Below are 24,252 nucleotides of genomic sequence, written 5' to 3'. Positions count from 1 at the left end.
CACTAGCCTCTCTTGAACATTCTTATGACCATAGAATTACCTCAGGCAAAGAGGTAGTACACCAACCATGTGGAGGCAGACCCTTTATGGAAGCTTTTGGTGACTTCCTGGTGACCGAGCTGATATGCAAGGATGTCAGTATTGGCTTCTCTTAATGGACATCTTTTACAAAGGGCTTTCTATTCCAAGAGGGCCTTTTTCTGCTCCAGGATACAACAGTCTCTTCTGGCAAATGAATAATTTCCTTGATGCACCATTAAATTTATAGCTAAATGCATTAATAAATTATTCACAAAACAAGCAAAAGTACCACAAAAATAGTCATTCTGAATAGTAATACAGTTTTACCTCAAGCTGGGAAAGACAGTGTTAAGTGATAATCCTCAATGCTGTTAGAATTTTGAATTTCTACACAATATGTGAGGGAACGTAAATTGGGCCAGCCCATTTCTGTTTTCTCGATATATGGGCCAGACCATTTCTGTTTTCTCAATATATTCCTATATTTTGACCCAGAAATCCTGCATTCAGGAATGTATACAGAGGCAATAATCATAAATACAGACAAAATGGTCACCAGTGTTATTTAAGCTAAGGCTGATTTGTGGAGAGATGATGGGAAGCAGCCCCCTTAGGTGTCTAAAAGTGGGCAAGAGGTTAACAGGGCTACATTCTTAGGCAAGTATTTCCTATCAGACCGAAGTTATAAATAATGGTATCAGAAAAAATTATGATGTAATACTTAGTGAAAATGAAATTCAAATCCATATATAATTTTAAAAAATTCATTAAAAATAAATTGGTAGAGAAGACATAAAAATATTAACGCTGACCTCACAAAGGAAATTGACTTATGTATGATTTTTACTTTATTTTTTATATTAATCTTTTATGACTAGAGCATATATTACTTTTACAATAAAAATGGTACACATTAATAGTTTCATTGAAAAGAATATTCAAATTATCTAGTTCCTACTGTTAATATTTTGCTTTTTTTGACAGTTGTTTCAGTCATTTGACTCAGGAAAACCTCTTACCAACAAAGAAAACATACAGGTAAGGATAATAATGTTTTCTAAACATTGGCTATATAGCATGGATAATTTTTTTTAGTACTAATAATTTTTGAGTCATTTCAACTATCCAGTAAATATAATCTTTGGTTTGGGAAATCTTCTGTATAATATGCTTTCCTATTTCTAATAGTGGAGTTGTATCTCAACATCCTGAAGCCAGAGGTAGGATTGGATCAAACTGTTCTAGCAAATAATTGTGACTGCTCCTGTTTTTCATAAAGATGTGTATTCAATTTGCTCATCTAGCCATGGTAATTATCTCTAACTTTAATATTTATTTGGTTACCTACCAGGTAACTCTGATTGTAATAAAAGGGTTCTGTCTATTTTGAAATGGCCCAGTTTGTTGCCAGTTCCTAGTCTGTCAGCCAATGGTTTGGCAGAGTTTTCATTTGGCATTTTCATTAAGTTGCTCCTCTGATTTTTCCAATATTTTTCCACATGAAGAAAATGAGACTGCTCATATAAATACATTTAGGGTAGTCAATAATTGAATGATTGGAATTTTAAGCATTTGATAACCTAGTTGCATTTAAATATCTTCAAATAATCATTTAAAAAATTCTAGGGATATTGGTAGTCTGTGCCCTAGAAAATGCTGGGACAGAGTGCTGTATCACAACTATGATTACAAGATATTAGAGATGGGGAAGGAGTCTACAGTTAACATGGGCAGAGATTACACATAGGTTTATTTATTATTTAAATCCTATGAAACAGTATCGTATTTTAAATAAGGTGGTTTTTTTAAATTAAATAACTTGAGAGATATTTCCTCAAAATTATTTTTTTCTCTTCCATAATTTTAATAGAAATAGGTCTACCTTTTATTAAATGTAAACTTAATTTTTTCCTATTATTGTTTATTACACAAAGTCTACTTTTAATTATGCTTTGTATGATTCAATATTTTTGCCTAAAATTTAATTTTAATTTATAAGGAAGTTGCCTGAAATGAAAGAACTGATATTAGGAAGATGTAAATAAATATTCTTATCTTATTTTAGTGCTCTAAGACCTTGGGGGGTTTAAGAGTATTTATGACTTTTCAATCATAAATGCCAGAATATCCTAAAAACAGTGCCTCTAGGAGCAGTTTTTGATATAAAAAGAATGTCTGATCGTTTCTTTTTATACAAAAAGAGACTGACAGTATAATGGAAACCTGATTTCTAATAGCTAATTAATTAAAACAGTACTGTTGGCCCACTTAAGACTCTTCAGATTACACTTTGTATTTTCTGCATAAAGGGAGAGAAAGGAGTGTTAAATAGCATTACTAATTAATCTTCCTTTGATCCTCAAGTGTTTGTGTGTAATTGTCAAGGCTCATTAAATCACTGCTTGCTATGATAGGAAAAGAGAAGAGAATGTCCTCTCTCCTCACCCCTAGTCCATCTGAAATTTCTCCTTTAGAAAGAAAGGGTCAACCATTTTCCTAATGCAACAGCTTGGCAGAAAGTCAGGCCCAGTGGCTGTTCCATGTGCTGCTTTTCTGAATGCATTGATTTCAACTCTTTTGAAAAGATTCAGAAAAGAGAATAAACAATAACAACAAACATCCCCACTGCCACTGTTGTTTCAAACTTTCCCAAGCAATATTAATTACTATACTTACATAAGGCAAATAGTTTCCCTCTTTTCTAGAATAGGTAGCTCCTTTTATATTAACTCCAAAAATATCTATGAAGAGCCTGTTGTATGCAAGGCACAGATTAATGATGTCAATCAAATGTGTCAATCAGCACTCCAGACAAACCTCAGTCCTCCTGGAGCTTATAGTAACACACAGGAACAAGAATAAACATAACATATAAGTAAACATTATAAACAAGTAAAGTACATATTTTACAAGTAGGAGAACCTTGCTTGGGAAAAATAAACCCAGAAGTAGGTGAAAGGGGTTGGGAGCATGGGGTAGAGTGAATATTTTAATTTTAAATGGGGTTATCATTCCCAAAACAGGTAAAGGGGTAAGGCATATGCAATCCAGAGAAAGAACAATCTAGAAAGAGGGAATAGCAAGTGCAAAGGCCCTGTCTATCTTGGTGAGAGATACCTTGAGCCTAGTGTCTACAGCTGTGGTGGGGAGCTATAGGACATAAAGTCAGAGAGGTAAAATTAAGAAGGGCCTTATAGGGACATTGTAACTTAGTCTTATATAAGAAAAATGGAAAGCCACTGGAAGAGCTTTGAGCAGAGGTGTGGACAGTTTGGTTTATCTGTTGATCCCACTGTGTGGCAGGTACTGTTCTGATTCTGAAAATAGTTTAAACTCACCAGTCATCAAAATAGACACATCCTCAGTCCTTGTGAAGCTTGTGTGTAGGGATTGGTTAGGAGAGGAGAGTAGGAATATAGTTTTAGACATACGGAGTTTGAGATATGTCTTAGACATCTAAGTGGAGGAGTTGTTAGTTGTTTATATTGTGAATTTTGATTCCAGAAGGGAGATTGGACCTAGAGTAAAAAGCTCATGATTTCATCAGCCTTTAGATGAAATAAAACCAAGTGCCTGATTAAGATCATCTAAGGGGAGAGTGAGGACTGAGTTCTGAGAGATTACAGTATTAAGAGGTACAGGATAAGAGAAGGAACCACCAAAGAAGAATGAAAAGTAGTGGCTAGTAGGATATGAGGGAAGTAAAGGGAGTGTGGTAGCCCAAAATGCAAGAGAAAAAAGCACTTGAGAAGGAGGGAGATGATCAATAGTATAAAATTAAGTATCATAAATCACTCAGTCTTAAATGTGATTTTTTTTCACATTTAACATCTTTGAAATTAGAATGCAACTTACAGATGATGATATGACAGTTTAATGTGCACATAAAATAACGGTTAGATTAGAAATAGCATATATATGAGGACTAGAATTGAACATTGGATTTAGCCAAGTGTAGGCATTGGCAATCTTGATCAAAGGGTTTGAATGTAGAGATGGAGTGAGTTTAAAAGCAAATTAAATGATAGAAATTAGAATATTGACAATTCCTTTTTAAAAAAAATTTATTTGTTCATTTTAGTCATACATGACAGTATAATGTCTTTTGACATGCTATACACACATGGAGTGTAACTTCCCGTTCTTGTGGTTGTGCATGATGTGGAGTTACACCAGTCATGTATAATATTGACAATTCTTAAGAGGGGTTCCGTGAAGAGTAGCAGGGAATTAGGGGAGTAACTTGAAAAGGAAAGTAGGTTATAAAGGGTTTTGGTTTTTTGGTGAAGGAGATAATAGCGTGGCTATGTGCTGATAGGAATGTTTGTGTGGGAAACATTTGTGATGCAGGAGTGAATGAGCGATATAGGAGAGAATGATTGAGAGGGTCACTGGGTCAGGACTGACTGTCTAAGTGGGAGCAAAATCTTTAGGCAGAGGGAAGGAAAGTGGAACTCTGACGAGTAGATTCTTAGGTAGGTGAAATAGGTGGAGCAATGGGGTTTGGATGCTCTACTCTGCTTCAATTTTCTCATTTTAATGGAGAAGGCAAAGATCATTAGCTGGGAGAAGGAGAAGGAAGAAAGGATTAGAATTTGGAGGAGAGAAGGGCATTGAAATGATTGTATGGGAGACAAGGACAATGAGTAGACTGGCAAAATTTAGAGTGATTACTAGGCAGCACTGAGGTTTGGGGTGAGTACTTAAAGTAGGGCCACTTGTGAGTTTGTGTGATCTTCTCAGGTCTTCTTCAATCGCAGACCCTAAGATGACTTAAAGTTTGATTTCAGGGTTATGCCTATGATTACCAGGCAGGTATGTTGTGTGTGAGGGAGAGGGGGGAGGATTAACGGTATATACAAGGAGGAGTATGATTGACCATGGATTCTAAGCTGGGAAGGGAGACTGCTTGTCTATTCATTCATTTCTGTCCAAGAGTCTTTAATTTACTTACACTAAAACAGAGTAGTCTTTGTGCATGGGTGATGACTTTTGTGCAGTTTATCTACTTTGATGAGGTATCCTTTCTCTCACTCCAAGGATTAAGTTCACTCCTATTATATGTCAGGGCTAGCCATATGAGACACAGGTCAGAAATTGGTGGGGAATAACAGAGTGCTTACAAAAGAATAAATCTCATTAGAAGAATAGATAAGCAAATGAAAATTTGGGTTGATTATTTATTAAGAATAAATAAAGAATATCAGAGCAAACACGAAACACCAAGAAGCCGAATTCCAGCTCCCGGAACTGAGCCCGCGGGGACTGCTTCTTGGAGCTTACACTTATAGGAGCTTACACCGAGCACAGAGCGGCCGAGTTCCGGCTCCCGGAACCGTCCCGGAACCACCCTGGCTCAGGGCTGCGGAGCCCGCGGAGGCTGCTTCTTGGACCCTGCTACTATCAGAGCATACACCAAGCACTAAGCGGCCGAATTCCGGCTCCCGGAACTGAGCCCGCGGGGGCTGCTTCTTGGAGCCTACACTTATAGGAGCTTACACCGAGCACGGAGCGGCCGAGTTCCGGCTCCCGGAACTTCCCTGGACCGGGGCTAGGAGCCCGCGGAAACTGTGTCTCGGTCCGGGTCCTGCTGAGGGCAGGTCAGGACTCACCCATTGCTTGGGTTGCCTGGCAAGGGGAACGAAATGCTGCCATTCGCATAGGATACCAACATGGCAGAGATCTGATGTCAGCAGAAAGCGGTGGAGGAGAGATCTTCATCAATACCAGCGGTGACATAAGCAGTTGGTCTCCTGGTAAGGGGGGTGAGGCTCAGTCACCCGAGTCTCCTCAATTTGTCCTTGAGCCAGAGGGAAGGAGCCGGGCCGCCGCCAGCCCCCGGAGCAGGCCCAGCGGCTCGCCAGCGTGGTGACCGCGTGACCCCAATTGGAGAGGGGGCGGAGCGGAGCCGCCACCCACACCCGCCAGGTGGGCAGACCCACGACCCAGTAGTACATGGGCGTGGTAGGAGGGGCAGGGCAGAGCCGCCCTTCGCGCTTGCAAGGTAAACAGACCTGTGACAGCCTGGCGGGTCAGGCCCAGTGGCCTGCCAGTGTGGTACACACGTCACCCCAACTCGAGTAGGGGCAGAGCAGATCCTTATCCCACGCCCGGATCAGGCCCTGCCGGTGTGGTGGTCACGTGACCCCAATTGGAGTGGGGGTGGAGCAGAACCGCCACCCGTGCCCGCAGGGTGAGCAGACCAGTGATCAACCTGCAGATCAGGCCCAGGGGTCCGCAGGCGTGGTAGGAGGGGCAGGGCAGATCCGCCGCCCGCGCCTTCAAGGTAGGCAGACCTACAACAGACCGGCGGATCAGGCCCAGGAGCCTGCCGGCGGGGTACAAACACCACCCTAATTGGAGTAGTGACAGAGCAGAGTCGCCTCCCTTGCCAGGAACAGACCCAGCATCCTGCAGGCGGGGTAGTCACGACACCCCAATTGGAGTAGGGGCAAAGCAGAGCCTCCACCCGTGCCCGAAAGGTGGGCAGATCTGCGACCGACCAGCAGGACAGGCCCAGTGGCCTGCTGGTACGACAGACACGTCACCCCAATTGGAGTAGGGGCAGAACAGAGCCGCCACCAGCTCCCAGAACAGGCCCAGTGACCTGCCGGCGTGGTAGCCACGACACCCCAATTGGAATAAGGAGAGAGCAGAGCCGCCGCCCGCACCTGCAGGAAAGATACGCAAGCAGTATGAAAAGACAAGGAAAGAAAGGACCACAAGCAATGCAGGTCAACGCAACTTTAGAAGAGGTAACAGCTGCAGCAGATGGAATGTCAGATAAAGAATTCAGGATATACATGCTTCAGATGATCTGGAGTATCAAGGAAGACATTAAACAGCAAAATCAGACAATGAAAGATCACTTCGACAACGAATTACGCAAACAAATCCAGGAAGCAAAGGATCAACTATACAGGGAGATAGAGGTTATAAAAAACAAGCAATCAGAAATCCTAGAAATGCAGGAAGCAATAAACCAACTTAAAAACTCAATGGAGAATACTACCAACAGAGTAGAACACTTAGAAGATAGAACATCAGACAATGAAGACAAAGTATTTCAACTGGAAAAGAACATAGACAGCTCAGCAAGACTGTTAAGAAACCATGAGCAGAACATCCAAGAAATATGGGATAACATTAAGAGACCAAACTTAAGAGTCATTGGGATACAGGAAGGTACAGAGCTCCAAACCAAAGGAATGAGCAGTCTATTCAATGAAATAATACAAGAAAACTTCCCAGACTTGAAGAATGAGACAGAATCCCAAATCCTAGAAGCCTACAGGACGCCGAATGTGCAAAATCGTAAGAGATCCACACCTAGACACATTATAATGAAGATGCCCAACATACAGAATAAGGAGAGAATTTTAAAAGCTACAAGAGAAAGGAAGCAGATTACATTTAGGGGCAAGCCAATCAGGATAACAGCTGATCTTTCAACACAGACTCTGAAAGCTAGAAGATCCTGGAATAACATATTTCAAACACTGAAAGATAATGGGTTCCAACCAAGAATTGTGTATCCAGCGAAATTAAGCTTCAGGATGGAGAATGAAATTAAAACCTTCCACGATAAACAAAAGTTTAAAGAATTCGCAGCTAGAAAACCATCTCTTCAAAACATCCTAGCCAAAGTATTACAGGAAAAGGAAATGGAAAATAACAATGAAAACCAACAGTGGGAGGTAGGACAGTAAAGGGGGGGGGGAAACAATCAAAGAGGAAAACAAACAATGTTTAGTAACAGAAATAAACAAATATGGCTGGAAGAACAACCCATATCTCAATAATAACCCTAAATGTTAATGGCTTAAACTCACCAATTAAGAGACACAGGCTAGTAGAATGGATCACAAAACAAGACCCAACAATATGCTGCCTACAGGAGACGCATTTGATAGGAAAAGACATACATAGGCTGAAGGTGAAAGGTTGGGAAAAATCATATCACTCATATGGACTTCGGAAACAAGCAGGCGTGTCCATACTCATATCAAATAAAATAGATTTCAAGCCAAAGTTAATCAAAAGAGATAAAGAGGGACACTACATACTGCTTAAGGGAACCATACACCAACAAGACATAACAATCATAAATATTTATGCCCCAAACAATGGTGCAGCTATGTTCGTCAAACAAACTCTTCTCAAGTTCAAGAGTCTAATAGACCACCACACCATAATCATGGGAGACTTCAACACACCTCTCTCGCCACTGGACAGATCTTCCAAACAAAAGTTGAATAAGGAAACTATAGAACTCAATAACACTATTAATAACCTAGACCTAATTGACATATATAGAGTATACCACCCAACATCAAGCAGTTACACTTTTTTCTCAGCAGCACATGGATCCTTCTCAAAAATAGATCATATATTATGTCACAGGGCAACTCTTAGACAATATAAAGGAGTAGAGATATTACCATGCATCTTATCTGATCATAATGGAATGAAACTGAAAATCAACGATAAAAGAAGGAAGGAAAAAGCATACATCAATTGGAGAATGAACAATAGGTTACTGAATGATCAATGGGTTATAGAAGACATCAAGGAGGAAATTAAAAAATTCTTAGAGATAAATGAAAACACAGACACAACATATCGGAATCTATGGGACACATTGAAAGCAGTTCTAAGAGGAAAATTCATTGCTTGGAGTTCATTCCTTAAAAAAAGAAAAAACCAACAAATAAATGATCTCATACTTCATCTCAAAATCCTTGAAAAAGAAGAGCAAAACAACAGCAAAAGAAGTAGAAGGCAAGAAATAATTAAAATCAGAGCTGAAATTAATGAAATCGAAACAAAAGAAACAATTGAAAAAATTGACAAAACTAAAAGTTGGTTCTTTGAAAAAATAAACAAAATCGACAGACCCTTAGCGATGCTAGTGAAGAGAAGAAGAGAGAGAACTCAAATTACTAGCATACGGGATGAAAAAGGCAATATCACAACAGACACTTCAGAAATACAGAAGATAATCAAAAACTATTTTGAATCCTTATACTCCAATAAATTAGAAGATAGTGAAGGCATAGATAAATTTCTTAAGTCATATGATCTGCCCAGATTGAGTCAGGAGGATATAGACAACCTAAACAGACCAATATCAATTGAGGAGATAGAAGAAACCATAAAAAGACTACCAACTAAGAAAAGCCCAGGTCCCGATGGGTATACAGCAGAATTTTACAAAACCTTTAAAGAAGAACTAATACCAATACTTTTCAAGCTACTTCAGGAAATAGAAAAGGAGGGAGAACTTCCAAATTCATTCTATGAGGCCAACATCACCCTGATACCTAAACCAGACAAAGACACTTCAAAGAAAGAAAACTACAGACCAATATCTCTAATGAACCTAGGTGCAAAAATCCTCAATAAAATTCTGGCGAATCGGATACAAAAACATATAAAAAAAATTGTACACCATGATCAAGTAGGATTCATCCCTGGGATGCAAGGCTGGTTCAATATACGGAAATCAATAAATGTTATTCACCACATCAATAGACTTAAAAATAAGAACCATATGATCATCTCGATAGATGCGGAAAAAGCATTTGACAAAGTACAGCATCCCTTTATGTTCAAAACTCTAGAAAAACTAGGGATAACAGGAACATACCTCAATATTGTAAAAGCAATCTATGCTAAGCCTCAGGCTAGCATTATTCTGAATGGAGAAAAACTGAAGGCATTCCCTCTAAAATCTGGAACAAGACAGGGATGCCCTCTCTCTCCACTTCTCTTCAACATAGTTCTCGAAACACTGGCCAGAGCAATTAGACAGACGAAAGAAATTAAAGGCATAAAAATAGGAAAAGAAGAAATTAAATTATCACTATTTGCAGATGATATGATTCTATATCTAGCAGACCCAAAAGGCTCTACAAAGAAACTATTAGAGCTAATAAATGAATTCAGCAAAGTGGCAGGATTTAAAATCAACACGCATAAATCAAAGGCATTCCTGTATATCAGCGACAAATCCTCTGAAATGGAAATGAGGACAACCACTCCATTCAAAATATCTTCAAAAAAATAAAATACTTGGGAATCAACCTAACAAAAGAGGTGAAAGACTTATACAATGAAAACTACAGAACCCTAAAGAGAGAAATAGAAGAAGATCTTAGAAGATGGAAAAATATACCCTGTTCATGGATAGGCAGAACTAACATCATCAAAATGGCGATATTACCAAAAGTTCTCTATAGGTTTAATGCAATGCCAATCAAAATCCCAATGGCATTTCTTGTAGAAATAGAGAAAGCAATCATGAAATTCATATGGAAAAATAAAAGACCCAGAATAGCAAAAACAATGCTAAGCAAGAAGTGTGAATCAGGCGGTATAGCGATACCAGACTTCAAACTATACTACAGAGCAATAGTAACAAAAACAGCATGGTACTGGTACCAAAACAGGCGTGTGGACCAATGGTACAGAATAGAGGACACAGAAACCAATCCACAAAACTACAACTATCTTATATTTGATAAAGGGGCTAAAAGCATGCAATGGAGGAAGGATAGCATCTTCAACAAATGGTGCTGGGAAAACTGGAAATCCATATGCAACAAAATGAAACTGAATCCCTTTCTCTCGCCATGCACAAAAGTGAATTCAAAATGGATCAAGGAACTTGATATCAAATCAGAGACGCGCCGTCTGATAGAAGAAAAAGTTGGCTACGATCTACAGTCGGTGGGGTCGGGCTCCAAATTCCTCAATAGGACACCCATAGCACAAAAGTTAATAACTAGAATCAACAAATGGGACTTACTCAAACTAAGAAGTTTTTTCTCAGCAAAAGAAACAATAAGAGAGGTAAATAGGGAGCCTACATCCTGGGAACAAATCTTTACTCCTCACACTTCAGATAGAGCCCTAATATCCAGAGTATACAAAGAACTCAAAAATTAGACAATAAGAGAACAAACAACCCAATCAACAAATGGGCCAAGGACCTGAACAGACACTTCACAGAGGAGGACATACAGTCAATCAACAAGTACATGAAAAAATGCTCAACATCTCTAGCTGTCAGAGAAATGCAAATCAAAACCACCCTAAGATACCATCTCACTCCAGTAAGATTGGCAGCCATTAGGAAGTCAAACAACAACAAGTGCTGGCGAGGATGTGGGGAAAAGGGTACACTTGTACATTGCTGGTGGGACTGCAGATTGGTGCAGCCAATTTGGAAAGCAGTATGGAGATTTCTTGGAAAGCTGGGAATGGAGCCACCATTTGACCCAGCTATTCCCCTTCTTGGTCTATTCCCTAAAGACCTAAAAAGAGCATGCTACAGGGACACTGCTACATCGATGTTCATAGCAGCACAGTTCACAATAGCAAGACTGTGGAACCAACCTAGATGCCCTTCAATAGACGAATGGATAAAAAAAATGTGGCATTTATACACAATGGAGTATTACTCTGCATTAAAAAATGACAAAATCATAGAATTTACAGGGAAATGGATGGCATTAGAGCAGATTATGCTAAGTGAAGCTAGCCAATCCCTAAAAAACAAATGCCAAATGTCTTCTTTGATATAAGGAAAGTAACTAAGAACAGAGTAGGGACGAAGAACAGGAGAAGAAGATTAACATTTAACAGGGATGAGAGGTGGGAGGGAAAGGGAGAGAGAAGGTAAATTGCACGGTAATGGAAGGAGACCCTCAGGGTTATACAGTGGAGGGGGTAGAGAGAGAGGAGGGGAGGGGAGGGGAGAGGTGGGGAGGGGGGAGGGTGGATGATGGGAAAGGCAGCGGAGCACAACTGACACTAGTATGGCAATTTGTAAATCAATGGATGTGTAACTGATGTGAATCTGCAATCTGTGTATGGGGTGAAGGTGGGAGTTCATAACCCACTAGAATCAAAGTGTGGAATATGATATGTCAAGAAATTTGTAATGTTTTGAACAACCCACAATAAAAAATTAAAAAAAAAAAAAAAAAAAAAAAAAAAGAATAAATAAAAATGGCAAGAAGTAATAAACACCTCTCTATAATTATGACAAATGTAAATTGTCTCAATTCTATAATTAAAAGACATAGGTGGGCATATTGGATTAAAAAAGAAGACTCAACTATATGTTGCCTAAGAAACATGTCATAGGCAAAGACATCTGCAGGCGGAAAGTAAAAGAGTGGAAAATGATATTCCATGGAAATGGAACTCAGAAGCAAATAGGAATAGTTACTTTTATATCCAACAACAACAACAAAAAAGACTTCAAGCCCAAATTAGCCACAAAGAAGGTTATTGCTTACTAGTAAAGGGAACAATCCAATGGGAAAATATAATGATAATAAATGTTTTTGCCCCAAATGTTGGTGCACTTAATTACAGAAAATAAATATTATTTGACATAAAGACTCAGTTTGGTCCCAATAAAACAATATTGGGTGATTTCAGTACATCTCTCTCACTTGCCGCCTGCAGATGCCTTTGCCTATGACATGTGTTTCTTTTAGGCAACATATAATTGATAGGTCATCCAGATATAAAATCAGCAAAGATAGTACATCTATAGAGTTACAACTTATTATGAACTTAATAGATGTCTACAGAATATTTCATCTAACAGAAGCTGAATACACTTTCTTTTCAGCTGCTCATGGAACCTTATCCAAAATAGATCTTTTTATTTTTTTAAGCTACAAAACAATTCTTAGAAAATACAAAAAAATTGATATAATTTCTCACATCTTATCAGATCTAAGTGAAATGAAATTAGAAATCAACAGCAAGAAAAATTATATAAATCCATGGAGATTGAACAATACACTTTTGAATGAAGAGTGATTTCATTAAGAAAGAATAAATCTCATTAGAAGCATAGATAAGCAAATGAGAATTAGGATTCATAGGAGAAATAGAGGAAAAATTAAAAAAATTCTTAGGATCAAATTAGAATAGAAATACAATATATGGGAATCTCTGTGATGCAGTGAGGTGGTTCTAAGGTGTGAGTGCCTTCATTAAAAACTCAGAAAGATCCCAAATAGATACCCTAATGATGCATCTTAAAGTCTTGGGAAAACAAGAACAAACTAATCCCAAAACAAGTAGAAGTAAAGAAGCCATAAAGATTAGAGCCAAAATTAATGAAATAGAGAATTTAAAATCCTGCAAACTGTCAGTGAAACAGGTTTTTGAATGGATAAACAAGAACAATAAAACCTTAGCCAAACTAATCAAAAGAGAGAGAAGAGTCAAGTTAATAAACTTAGAGACAAAAGGAGATACAACAGACACCACATATCCAATGGCTCACTATTTTGAAAACTTATATTCCAATATTGGAAAAATCTCAAAAAATGTATACCTTTCTAAACACCTATGACCTACCAAAATTGAACCAAGACGATATAGAAAACCAAGATAGACCAATAGCAAGCAATGAGATTAAAGCAGTAATTAAAAAACTTTAAACCAAAGAAAAGCCATCAGAATTAGATGGATTCACAACTACCAGACTTTTAAAGAACTAATGCCAATACTTCTCAAAATATTCCATGAAATATAGAGAATATTTCTAACTCATTCTTTGGAGCCAGTATCATCCTGATACCTAAACCAGGTATAGATATATCAAGGGAAGGGGGGTGGTACTACAGACCACTATCCTTGATGAAGATGTAGAAATCCTTAATAAACCAAATTCAGCAACATATTACATATTATACACCATTATCAAGTTGGTTTTTCTCCAGGGATGCAAGGATGGCTCAACATGCACAAATCAATAATTGTAATATACCACATAAATTGAATCAAGAGTAAAAATCACATGACCATTTCAATAGATGCAGAAAAGGCCTTTGGCAAAATTCAGCACCCATTCATGATGATAACCTTGAAAAACCTGAGGACAAAAAGACTTACCTCAACATCACAAAAACTATATACAACAAACACAAAGCCAATATCATACTGAATGACAAAATACTGAAAGAATTTCCTCTCCAATCAGGAACCAGATAAGATGTCCATTCTCACTACTCCTATTTAACATAGCACTTGAAATTTTAGTCAGAGAAATTAAATAAGGGAAGGAAATAAAAGGAATACAAATAGGAAAGAAAGAAATCAAATTACCACTGTTTTCAAATGATAGGATTTTATATTTAGAAGATTCTAAAAACTCTGCTGTAAGACTTATAGAACTGATAAACAAATTCAGCAAAGTAGCATTATATAAAAGTCAGCATACAAAATCAATACCTTTTTTATATATTAATAATAAATCCACTGAAAAAGAAATCAGAAAAAATAAAAAAAGAAATCAGAAAAACAATTTTATTTAATAATAGCTCAAAAATACTAAGATAAAATACTTACAATAAATCTAACCTAAGAGGTAAAAGATCTCTATAGTGAAATTGCAGAAAAGGGAAATAGAAGACACTAGAAGATGGAAAGACCTCCCATGTTCACGGATAGGCAGAATTAATATGCCTGTATTACCAAAGTGACCTGAAAATTCAATGCAATGAATATACTAATAAAATTCTTCACAGAACTAGAAGCAGTCCTAAAATTCATGTGGAAAAACAAAAGACAGAATAACCAAAACAAATCTGAGCAATAAGAGCAATGCAGGAGCCTTTGCAATATCTGATTTCAAATTACACTCCAGAGTCATAGAAACAAAGACAGCATGGTACTGGCATAAAAACAAACGTGTGGACCTATGGAACAGAACAGAGACACAGAGACAAATACTCTCAGGTACAGTGATCTGATCCTTGACAAAGACACCAAAAACATAGATTGGACAAAAGATAGCCTTTTTAACAGTTAGTGCTGGAAAAACTGGATATCCATATGTGAAAGACTGAAACTGGATTTCTGTCTCTCATCCTTCACAAAAGTGAACAGAAAGATCTAGAAATCAAACTGGAAACTTTTCAACTGCTAGAAGAAAAGCCCAGGGAAACACTCCACATAAATGTGCAGGAAAAAATTCAATAGGACTCTTAAAGCTCAGGAAATAATAACAAGAATAAATAAATGGGATGGAATCAAGTTAAAAAGCTGCACAGTGAAGGAGACCATTGCATGAAGAGGGAGCCTGCAGAATGGGAAAAAATATTTGCCAGCTACTCTTCTGACAGAGGATTAATATTCAGAATATAGGAAGAACTTAAAAAACTCAACACTAAAAACCAAAATAACACAAAACAAATAAACAAACAAAAACTCCCAAATAATTCAATCAATAAATGGTCAAATGAACTAAGCAGACATTTCTCAAAAGAAGTAGTACAAACAGCTTTCAGTTTAATGAAGAAAATGTTTAGCCATTGAGAAAGTACAAATCAAAACTACATGAAATTTCATTTCATTCCAGTTAGAATGGTAGTTATCCAGAATGCTAATAACAATAAATGCTGGTGAGGATACAGGGAACTGTATACTCTTTATGGGAATTAAAATTGGTACAACCATTATGGAAATCAATATGGAGGTTTCTGAAAAAAAACGAAGAATGAAACTACCATATGACCCACCTATATCATTCCTCAGTATTTATACAAAAGAATTGACATCAGCATACTACAGAGATACCTGCATACTGATGAGTGCAATTAACAATAGCCAAGTTATGGAACCAGCCGGGGTGCCTATCAACAGATGAATGATTAAAGAAAATGTGACATGTGTACATGATGGAAATTTATTCAGCCTACAGAAGAGCAAAATTATGTCATCTATAGGAAAATAGATGGAATTGAGAGCATCATGTTATATAAAATAAGCCAGACTCAGAAAGTAAAGGATTATATGTTTTCTCTAATATGTGGAAGCAAAAGAGAAAAAGGGGATCTCATGAAAATTTAAGAGAAACTGTTAGGGAGATGAGAGCAGGGGGAAGTACTGTGGAATGAAACTGATCAAATTATATTACGTACATGTATGAATATGACACAATCCAGCTATTACATATAATTATCATGCACCAGTAATAATAATACAAATGTTTCAAATACTGAAAATCTTAACCATAATAACTGCCATTTATGGAATCTCCTATCTTTTCCTATATTCTTTCCTCTAGCACAAAATGGAGAATGCAATTGGGGAATGAAACTAATAATAACTTTTAGAATTTTACTGATTTACTCCTGCCTACTTTTTCCATTTTTTAGGCACTTGACGAATTAATAAATAGAGGCTCACCTGTAGTTCTGGTTATGATTGGCCAACAGCATCTTCTAAATAAATTTTATATGGTTAAGGCACACTTTTTCATAAGTATGGCTGCAACAATAAATTCTGTACCAGAAAATTCACTGAAAGCTTTCTACCACGGAGCTAACCATGGTAGCTTTGAGAGGAACAAACCAACTCTCTCTAACTTGAAAGGTAATCATTTGTTTTATTTATTGTTATTTCCCTTTGTCTCCCTTTCCCCAACAAACACCCTACTCCACCCCGACTAATCCATATGAATAATCTAGAATATATTCTTTCATATTTTACCCTAAGCTCATATAATGTACATATTTCTAGGTATGTGCATATGTTATTTCCATTCATATTTATCAATACTTTTATAAAAAAAGCATGTACATAACAGATTTTATCATTTATTTATAGAATATTTTATATACGTTTTTCTGCATCTTGCATTCCACATGGAGAAAAACCTCCATTGAAGCCTCTCAGAGACAATTGCTTTGGCTTTGGTCCACTGTAGTGAATGGGTAGTATTCTTGTCTGTGAATGTCACATGATTTATTCAATCATTGCCCTATTGATGCTCTTGCATTTTGTTTCTAGGAACAGTACTGCATTGCTGCATATCCATAGGACACAGTGTATATTTATTTGTGATAGATATCCATGAATAGGATTTATGGGTCATTTTTCAATTGTATTAGGGGCCATTTTAAAAATGGATCTTTTCTACCATTCAGTATTATGATAACTATGGATTTTTAAAATAGATATTCTTTATTTGGCTGAGGAACTTTTCTTTTACTCTTATTTTGTTGAATGATTTTATCATAAGAGCATCATATTTTATTAAGTGATTTATCTATATCTGCGGAGATGATTATTTACTTGTTTTTTTTTATTTTATTGATATGGTATGTTACATTAATTGATCTTGTATGTTTAACCAAGCTTGCATTCTTAGAATAAATCCTACTTGTGATTTAATTCTTTTTATAGACTTCAAAAGTAAAAAAAGTTTTTTTTCTTTTTGCTCATGATTGCTTTGACTATTTGGGGTATTTTGTGGTTCCATATAAATTTTAAAGTTCTTTTTTTCTGTGAATAATGTCATTGCAATTGTGATAAGATTACATTGAATCTTCAGATCACTTAGGGTAATATGGACATCTTAACAATATTAGTTCCTCCAATCTGTGAATATGTAGTATCTTTCCATTTGTGTCTTCTTCAATTTCTTTCATTAATATTTTATAGTTTTTAGTGTACAAATCTTTAATTTCCTTATTTAATTTTATTCCTAAGTATTTTATTTTATTTTTGAAGCTATTGAAAATGGTATTGATTTTTTTTTTCAGAAAGCTGTTAGCATATAGACATGTGATTGATTTTGTGTATTGATCTTTTGAATTCTGCAACTTTACTGAATTCATGTGTTAGTTCTATCAGGTTTTTTTTTGTGTGTGTGCATGTGTGTATCTTTAGGGTTTTCTGTATAAGATCATGTCTTCTACATTTTACATTTACTTGTTCCTTTTCAACTGGGTGTTGGTGGGTGTCTTTTTTCTTCTTCTTCTTCTTTTTCTTATGTGATTTTACTGACTGTGACTTCCAGTACGTGTTGAGTAGAAGTAGTAAAGTGGGCATCCTTGTTTTGCCTGTATCTTAGAAATCTTCCACTTTCACCATTGAGTATGATGTTAGCTGTGGGCTTGACACATACAGTCTTTATCATGTTGAGAGACATTTCTTCTATACCTAGTTTGTTGAGAGTTTTTATCATGAAAGTTGTTAAATTTAATCAAGTGCTTTCTCTGCATCAGTTGAAATGCTCATATGGTTTTTATCTTTCATTAATGTAGTGTGTCACATTTATTGATGTATGTATGTCAAACCATCCTTGAATGAAAGGCATAAATCCCACTTGGTCATGATAAGTGACCATTTTAATGTGCTTTTGAATTTGGTCTGCTAGTGTTTTGCTGAGAATATTTGCATCAGGGATATTATGTTAGCCTGTAGTTTTCTTGTCAGGTAGTATCCTTGTCGGCTTTGCTATCAGGGTAATTCTTGTCTTGTATGATGAGTTTGGAAGTGTTCCCTCCTCTTTCATCTTTGGAAGACTTTGAGAAGGATTTGCATTAACTCTTTTTTTCAATGTTTGGTAAAATTCACCAGTAAAATATCAATCCCTAAACTTTTCTTCCATGAGTTTTTTAAAAAATTATTATTACTGATTTAATGTCCTTACTCATTATTAATTTATTCAGATTTCCTATTTCTTAATGATTTAGCTTTGGTAAGCTTCATATTTCTAGGAACTCATCTATTTTATTCTGTGTTATCAATTTGTTGACATATAGTTGCTCATAATAATTTCTTATAATTCTTTGTAGTTCCAGGGTATTGATTATAATGTATTCCTTTTTCATTTGTAAGTTTGAGTCTTCTTTTCTTAGTCTAACTAAAGACCTATTGATTTTATCTTTTTATAAAATGGTCTCTTAGTTTTATTGTTCTATGTTCTTCTAGTCCCTATTTTATTTATGTCTGCTCTTATCTCTGTAAAGTATTCCCTTTCTTCCACTAACCTTCAGGTTAGTTTGTTCTTCTTTTTCTACTTTCTTAAAAGTATAACATTAGTTGTCTTTATGTTCTTTTGTTTTTCTTAACATAGGTTTTTATTACTACAAACCTTCCTCTTATAAACTGCTTTTGCTGCATTCTATATGTTTTGTTATGTTGTATTTACATTCCTATTTGTTTCAAGATATTTTCAATTTTCCTTTTGGTTTCTTATTTGACTCATTGGTTGTTCAGGAATGTTCTTTAGTTTCTACATGTTTTTAATTTTCCATGTCTTCTCCTGTTATTTATTTCTAATTTCATACTGTTGTGATTGGAAAAGGTAGTTGATATACTTTCAGTCCTCTTAAATTTCTTAAGACTTGTTTTGTGACCTAATGTATTCTTTATCATGGTGAATGTTTTTGTGCACTTAAAAAGAACATGTATTCTGTTAACTGTTGAATACAATGTTCTATACTTGTCTGTTAGACCCATTTGGTTTATGATGTCATTTAAGTATATTGTTTTCTTATTGATTTTCTACCTGGATGATCTGAACATTTTTGGAAGTTAGATATTGAGGTCTCCTTATTTATTGTATTGCTTCTATTTCTCCCTTTAATTCCAATAAAATCTGCTTTATGTATTTAAGTACTTCAAAGTTAGGTGCATATGTTTTAAAATTGTTGTATCCTCTTGATGTATTGACACTTTATTATTTTATAATGACCTTGTCTCTTGTGGGAATTTTTTATTTAAAGTATGTTTTGTCTAATATAAGCATTGCCACTTCCGTTCTCCTTTGGTTACCACTTGCATGGCATGTCTTTTATCATTTATTCACTTTCAGTCTGTGTTTTCAGAATTAACAATATATTTTTACAATTAGCACTTTATATAATTTTATGACTTTTAAGGAAGCGGAAGAAGATAGCAGAGCCATTATATGCTTATAATTTTTGTCACATTAACCCTTATTATCATTTCTGGTCCTCTTCATTTGCTCCTCTGGGTTCAGGTTACCAGCTGGAATATTTCCTTAGTCCAGTCCAGCTTTGCTCCCATCCACTTGTTCTGTGCTATTATTGGTAAATATATCACATATATTCAACAATACATTATGTACATATCATTTTATAAAAATGAGTTAATTCAGTATAGAGAAGAAGAAATATATACTTAGGCTGTTTTTCATAATGTAATTACCATTATTAGTGTCCTTTGTTTTTTCACATGGATTTGAATTATCATCTATGTTTTCTTGCTATTACCCTGAAAAACTACATTTTGTCTTTTGTCTAAGGTGGTGTGTTAGCAAACATTCTCTCAGTTTATTTTTACTTGAGGAATTCATTTTGCCTTCATTTTTGAAAGATAACTTTTCTGGGTATGGGTTCTTATTTGAGAGATTTTGGGGTACTTTGAATGAATATATTATTCCACTGTCTTTTGGATTTCATTATTTCTAATGAGAAGTTAACAATTATTCTTATTGGAGTTTGTTCAAAAGTGACAAGACATTTGTATATTTTACTTCTGTAAGATTTTGTTCTTTTCTTTGGCTTTGAGAATGTTTACTAGGATGGTCTATTTGAGGCTCTTTTTGTGTTTATCCTTCTTGAAGTTTGTTTAGCATCCTGGATATATAAGTTAATTTTTTTTAAATAAACTTGATGCATTTTTAACTATTATTTCTTTAAATATCCCCCCTTCCTTTCTTCCTCTTCTCTCTTAATACTTACATTATGCATATTTGATGTATTAATAATGTCCCGCATTTCATATTTCATTGTGTTCATTTTTCTTCATTCTTTTTCTTTTATTGATCAAATTTACTAATTGTCTCTTTTGTCAGCCAAATTTACTATTGAACCCCTTTTAATTTTTCAATTTCAATTCAATTTTAATTTCAATTTAGTTTTTCAATACATTTTAACTCTGTCATTTCCAATTAGGTTTTTAAAAATTTCTCCTTACTGATGTTTTTATTGGATGCAACATTATCATCATGCCTTCCATGGTTTCTTCTAGTTCTTTGAACTATTTTTAAGCTACATTGAAGTCTCAGTCTACTAAATCCAATATCTGGTTGCTCTGTCAAAAAGGTTCAGTTGCTTGCTTTTATTGGTGTAATGGATCATATTTTCCTGTTCCTTACCTTTTTTGTTTTATACATTTTGTTGGAAACTGGACATTATATATAATATATTGTATCAATTCCAGGTATCTTCTCCCCCTCTTCTTAGGCCTTGCTGTTATAATGTACTTTTTTGTTTATTTTATTTCTTATTTAAATCCATCCATTTACCAGCAAATGCAATAATTTCATTCTTCTTTATGGCTGAGTAATATTCCATTGTGTATATATACCACATTTTCTTTATCCATTCAATTGTTGAAGGGCACCTAAGTTGCTCCCATAGCTTAGCTATTGCAAATTGATTGTTTCCTTTGCTGTGAAGAAGTTTTTTAGATTTCTAGAATTCATTTATTGATTCTTGATTTTACTTCTTGTGCTTTAGGAGTCTTGTTGAGGAATTTGGTTCCTAAGCTGACATGATGGAGAGTTGGATCTCTTTTCTTCTAGTAGGTTCAGGATCTCTGGTCTAATGCCTAGGTCTTTGATCCACTTTGAGTTGAGTTTTCTGCAGGGTGAGAGATAAGGTTTTAATTTCATTTTGCTACATATGGATTTCCAGTTTTCCCAGCACCATTTGTTGAAGAGTCTATCTTTTCTCCAATATATGCTTATGGCGCTTTCGTCTAGTGTGAGATAACTGTATTTATGTGCGTTTGTTTCTGTGTCTTCTATTCTGCATCATTGCTTTTCTTGTCTGTTTTAGTGTCAATACCATGCCATTTTTGTTACTATAGCTCTGTAGTATAATTTAAGGTCTATTATTGTGATGCCTCCTGCTTCAATTTTTTCACTAAGGATTTCTTTGACTATTCTGGGCCTCTTATTTTTCCAAATGAATTTCATGATTGCTCTTTCTATTTCTTTTTTAATATTTTTAGTTGTAGATGGACACAATATTTTTATTTATTTTTATGTGGTGCTGAGGATTGAACCCAGTGCCTCACACATGCTAGGCAAGCACTCTACCACTGAGTTACAACCCAAACCCTGCTTTTTCTATTTCTATGAAGCACATCATGGGAATTTTAATAGGAATTGCATTAAACCTGTATAATGCTTTTGGTAGTATGGCTATTTTGAAAATATTAATTCTATCTGATAACATAGGAGATCTTTCCATCTTCTAAGATCTTCTTTAATTACTTTCTTTAGTGTTCTGTAGTTTTAATTTTAAAGGTCTTTTACCTTTTTTGTTATATTGATTCCCAAGTATTTTATTTTATTTTTTGAGGGTATTGTGAATGGGAAAGTTTTCATAATATCTCTTTCAGCTAATTCATAACTAATGTATAGGAATTCCATTAATTTATGGTATTAATTTTATATCATGCTACTTAGCTGAATTTATTTATTAGTTCTAGAAATTCTGGTTGAATTTTTTTAGGTCTTCTAAATATAGAATCATATCATTGCAAATAGGGAGAGTTTGAGTTCTTCTTTCCCTATTTGTATCCCTTTAATTTCTTTCTTCTGTATAATTGCTCTTACTAGACTTTCAAGGACTATTTCGAATAGAAGTGGTGAAACAGGGCACCCTGTCTTCTTGTAGTTTTTAGAGGGAATGCTTTCAAGTTTTCTTCATTTAAAATGATGTTGGTCTTGGGTTTAGCATATATAGCTTTTACAATGTTGAGGTACATTTTTACTATCCCTAGTTTTTCTAGTTTTGAACATGAATGGATGCTGTATTTTGTCAAATGCTTTTTTGTGCATCTGTTGACGTAATCATGTAATTCTTGTCTTTATTGATGTGATGAATTATATTTATTGATTTCTGTATGTTGAAACAATCTTGCATTCCTAGGATGGACCCCATTTGATCATGGTGCACTATCTTTTTAATATGTTTTTTGTATGTTTTTGACAGTATTTTTACTATGAAAAAAAAAATATATATATATATATTCATTAGGGATATTGATCTGAAGTTTTCTTTCTTTTATATATCTTTGTCTAGTTTTGGTATCTGGGTGATACTAGCTTCATTGAATTTAGAAGAGTTCCCTCCTTTTTTATTTCATGGACTAATTGGGAGGAGGATTGGTGTTAGTAGTTGTTTGAATGTCTGGTAGAACTCAGCTGAGATTCTGTTTGGTCCTACGCTTTTCTCTGTTGGTAGCCTTTTGATGGTGTCTTCTGTTTCATTGCTTGAAAATGATATGTTTAATTTTTCTATGTCTTCCTGATTTAATTTGGTAGGACATATGTATCTAGAAATTTGTTGATGTCTTTAAGATTTTTTATTTTATTAAAGTATAAATTTTCAAAATAGTTTCTGATTATTATCTGTATTTCAGTAGTATCCATTGTGATATTTTTTCTTTTTCATCACCAAATTTAGTAATATGAATTTTCTCTCCCTCTTCATTAGTTTGGCTATTTATCAATTTTATTTATTTTCAAAGAACCAACTTTTTGTTTCATAAGTTCTTTGACTGTTTTTTTTTTTGTTGTTGTTGTTTCAATTTCATTAATTTCACCTCTGATTTTAATTATTTCTTGTCTTCTATTGCTGTTAGCATTGATTTGTTCTTCTTTCTCTAGGGCTTTGAGATGTAATGTTAGGTCATTTATTTGTTGACTTTTTCGTCTTTTAAGGAAAGAACTACATGCAATGAACTTCCTCTTAGTACTGCCTTCATAATGTCCCAGAGATTTTAATATGTTGTATTGCTATTCTCATTTACCCCTAAGTATTTTTTTTTATTTCACCACTGAGTTCTTCTACTATCCATTAATCATTAAATAACATATTATTTAGTCTCCAGGTATTAGAGTGGCTTCTATTTTTTATTTTATCCTTGATTTCTTTTCTTTTTAAAAAAATTTTTTAGTTTTAGGTGGACACAAGATCTTTTTTTTTTTTGTATTTTACATTTATGTGGTGCTGAAGACTGAACCCAGTGCCCGTACATGCTAGGTAAGTACTCTACCACTGAGCCACAACTCCAGCCATTTATCCTTGATTTCTAATTTCCATTATAATCTGATAGAATGCAAAATATTTTCTCTCTCTCTCTTTTTTTTTTTTTTGTATTTACTAAGAGTTGCCATGTGGCCTAAGATATGTTCTATTTTAGTCAAGGGTCTGTGTGCTGCTGAGAAGAAAGTGTATTTAGTCAAGATGGATGAAACATTATCTATGTATGTTAAATCTAAATTATTAATAGTACAATTTAGTTCTATAGCTTCTTTTTAAAATTTTTGTTTGGATGATTTATCCAGTGGTAAGAGAGTCATGTTGAAGTCACCCAGTATTATTGGGTTGTAGTCTATTTGATTTTTGAAATTGAGAAGTG

The 24,252-nt window shown here is 35.1% G+C and overlaps 1 protein-coding gene across 4 annotated transcripts in view; it reads left to right on the top strand.

The window, feature by feature from the left end:
* Cfap54 (cilia and flagella associated protein 54) overlaps window positions 1-24,252 on the top strand; it is a 295,409-nt gene that overhangs the window by 162,715 nt on the left and 108,442 nt on the right. For all 4 annotated transcript variants that reach the window (XR_009224446.1, XM_046419397.2, XM_046419399.2 and 1 more), the window contains 2 exons: window positions 1,006-1,059; window positions 16,215-16,431. Coding sequence is in view for 3 of the 4 variants with exons in the window: in XM_046419397.2 (XP_046275353.2) it covers window positions 1,006-1,059; window positions 16,215-16,431 (271 nt within the window). In the remaining variant the exon portion in view is untranslated. The remainder of the gene's footprint in view (window positions 1-1,005; window positions 1,060-16,214; window positions 16,432-24,252) is intronic.

This window comes from Marmota monax, unplaced genomic scaffold, assembly GCF_021218885.2.
Source record: "Marmota monax isolate L192 unplaced genomic scaffold, Marmota_monax_Labrador192_F-V1.1 WCK01_AAM20220418_F8-fsc00036, whole genome shotgun sequence".
Taxonomy (NCBI): domain Eukaryota; kingdom Metazoa; phylum Chordata; class Mammalia; order Rodentia; family Sciuridae; genus Marmota; species Marmota monax.
Note: the sequence above shows the minus strand (reverse complement) of the source record. Positions and strands in the feature narration are given on the sequence as shown.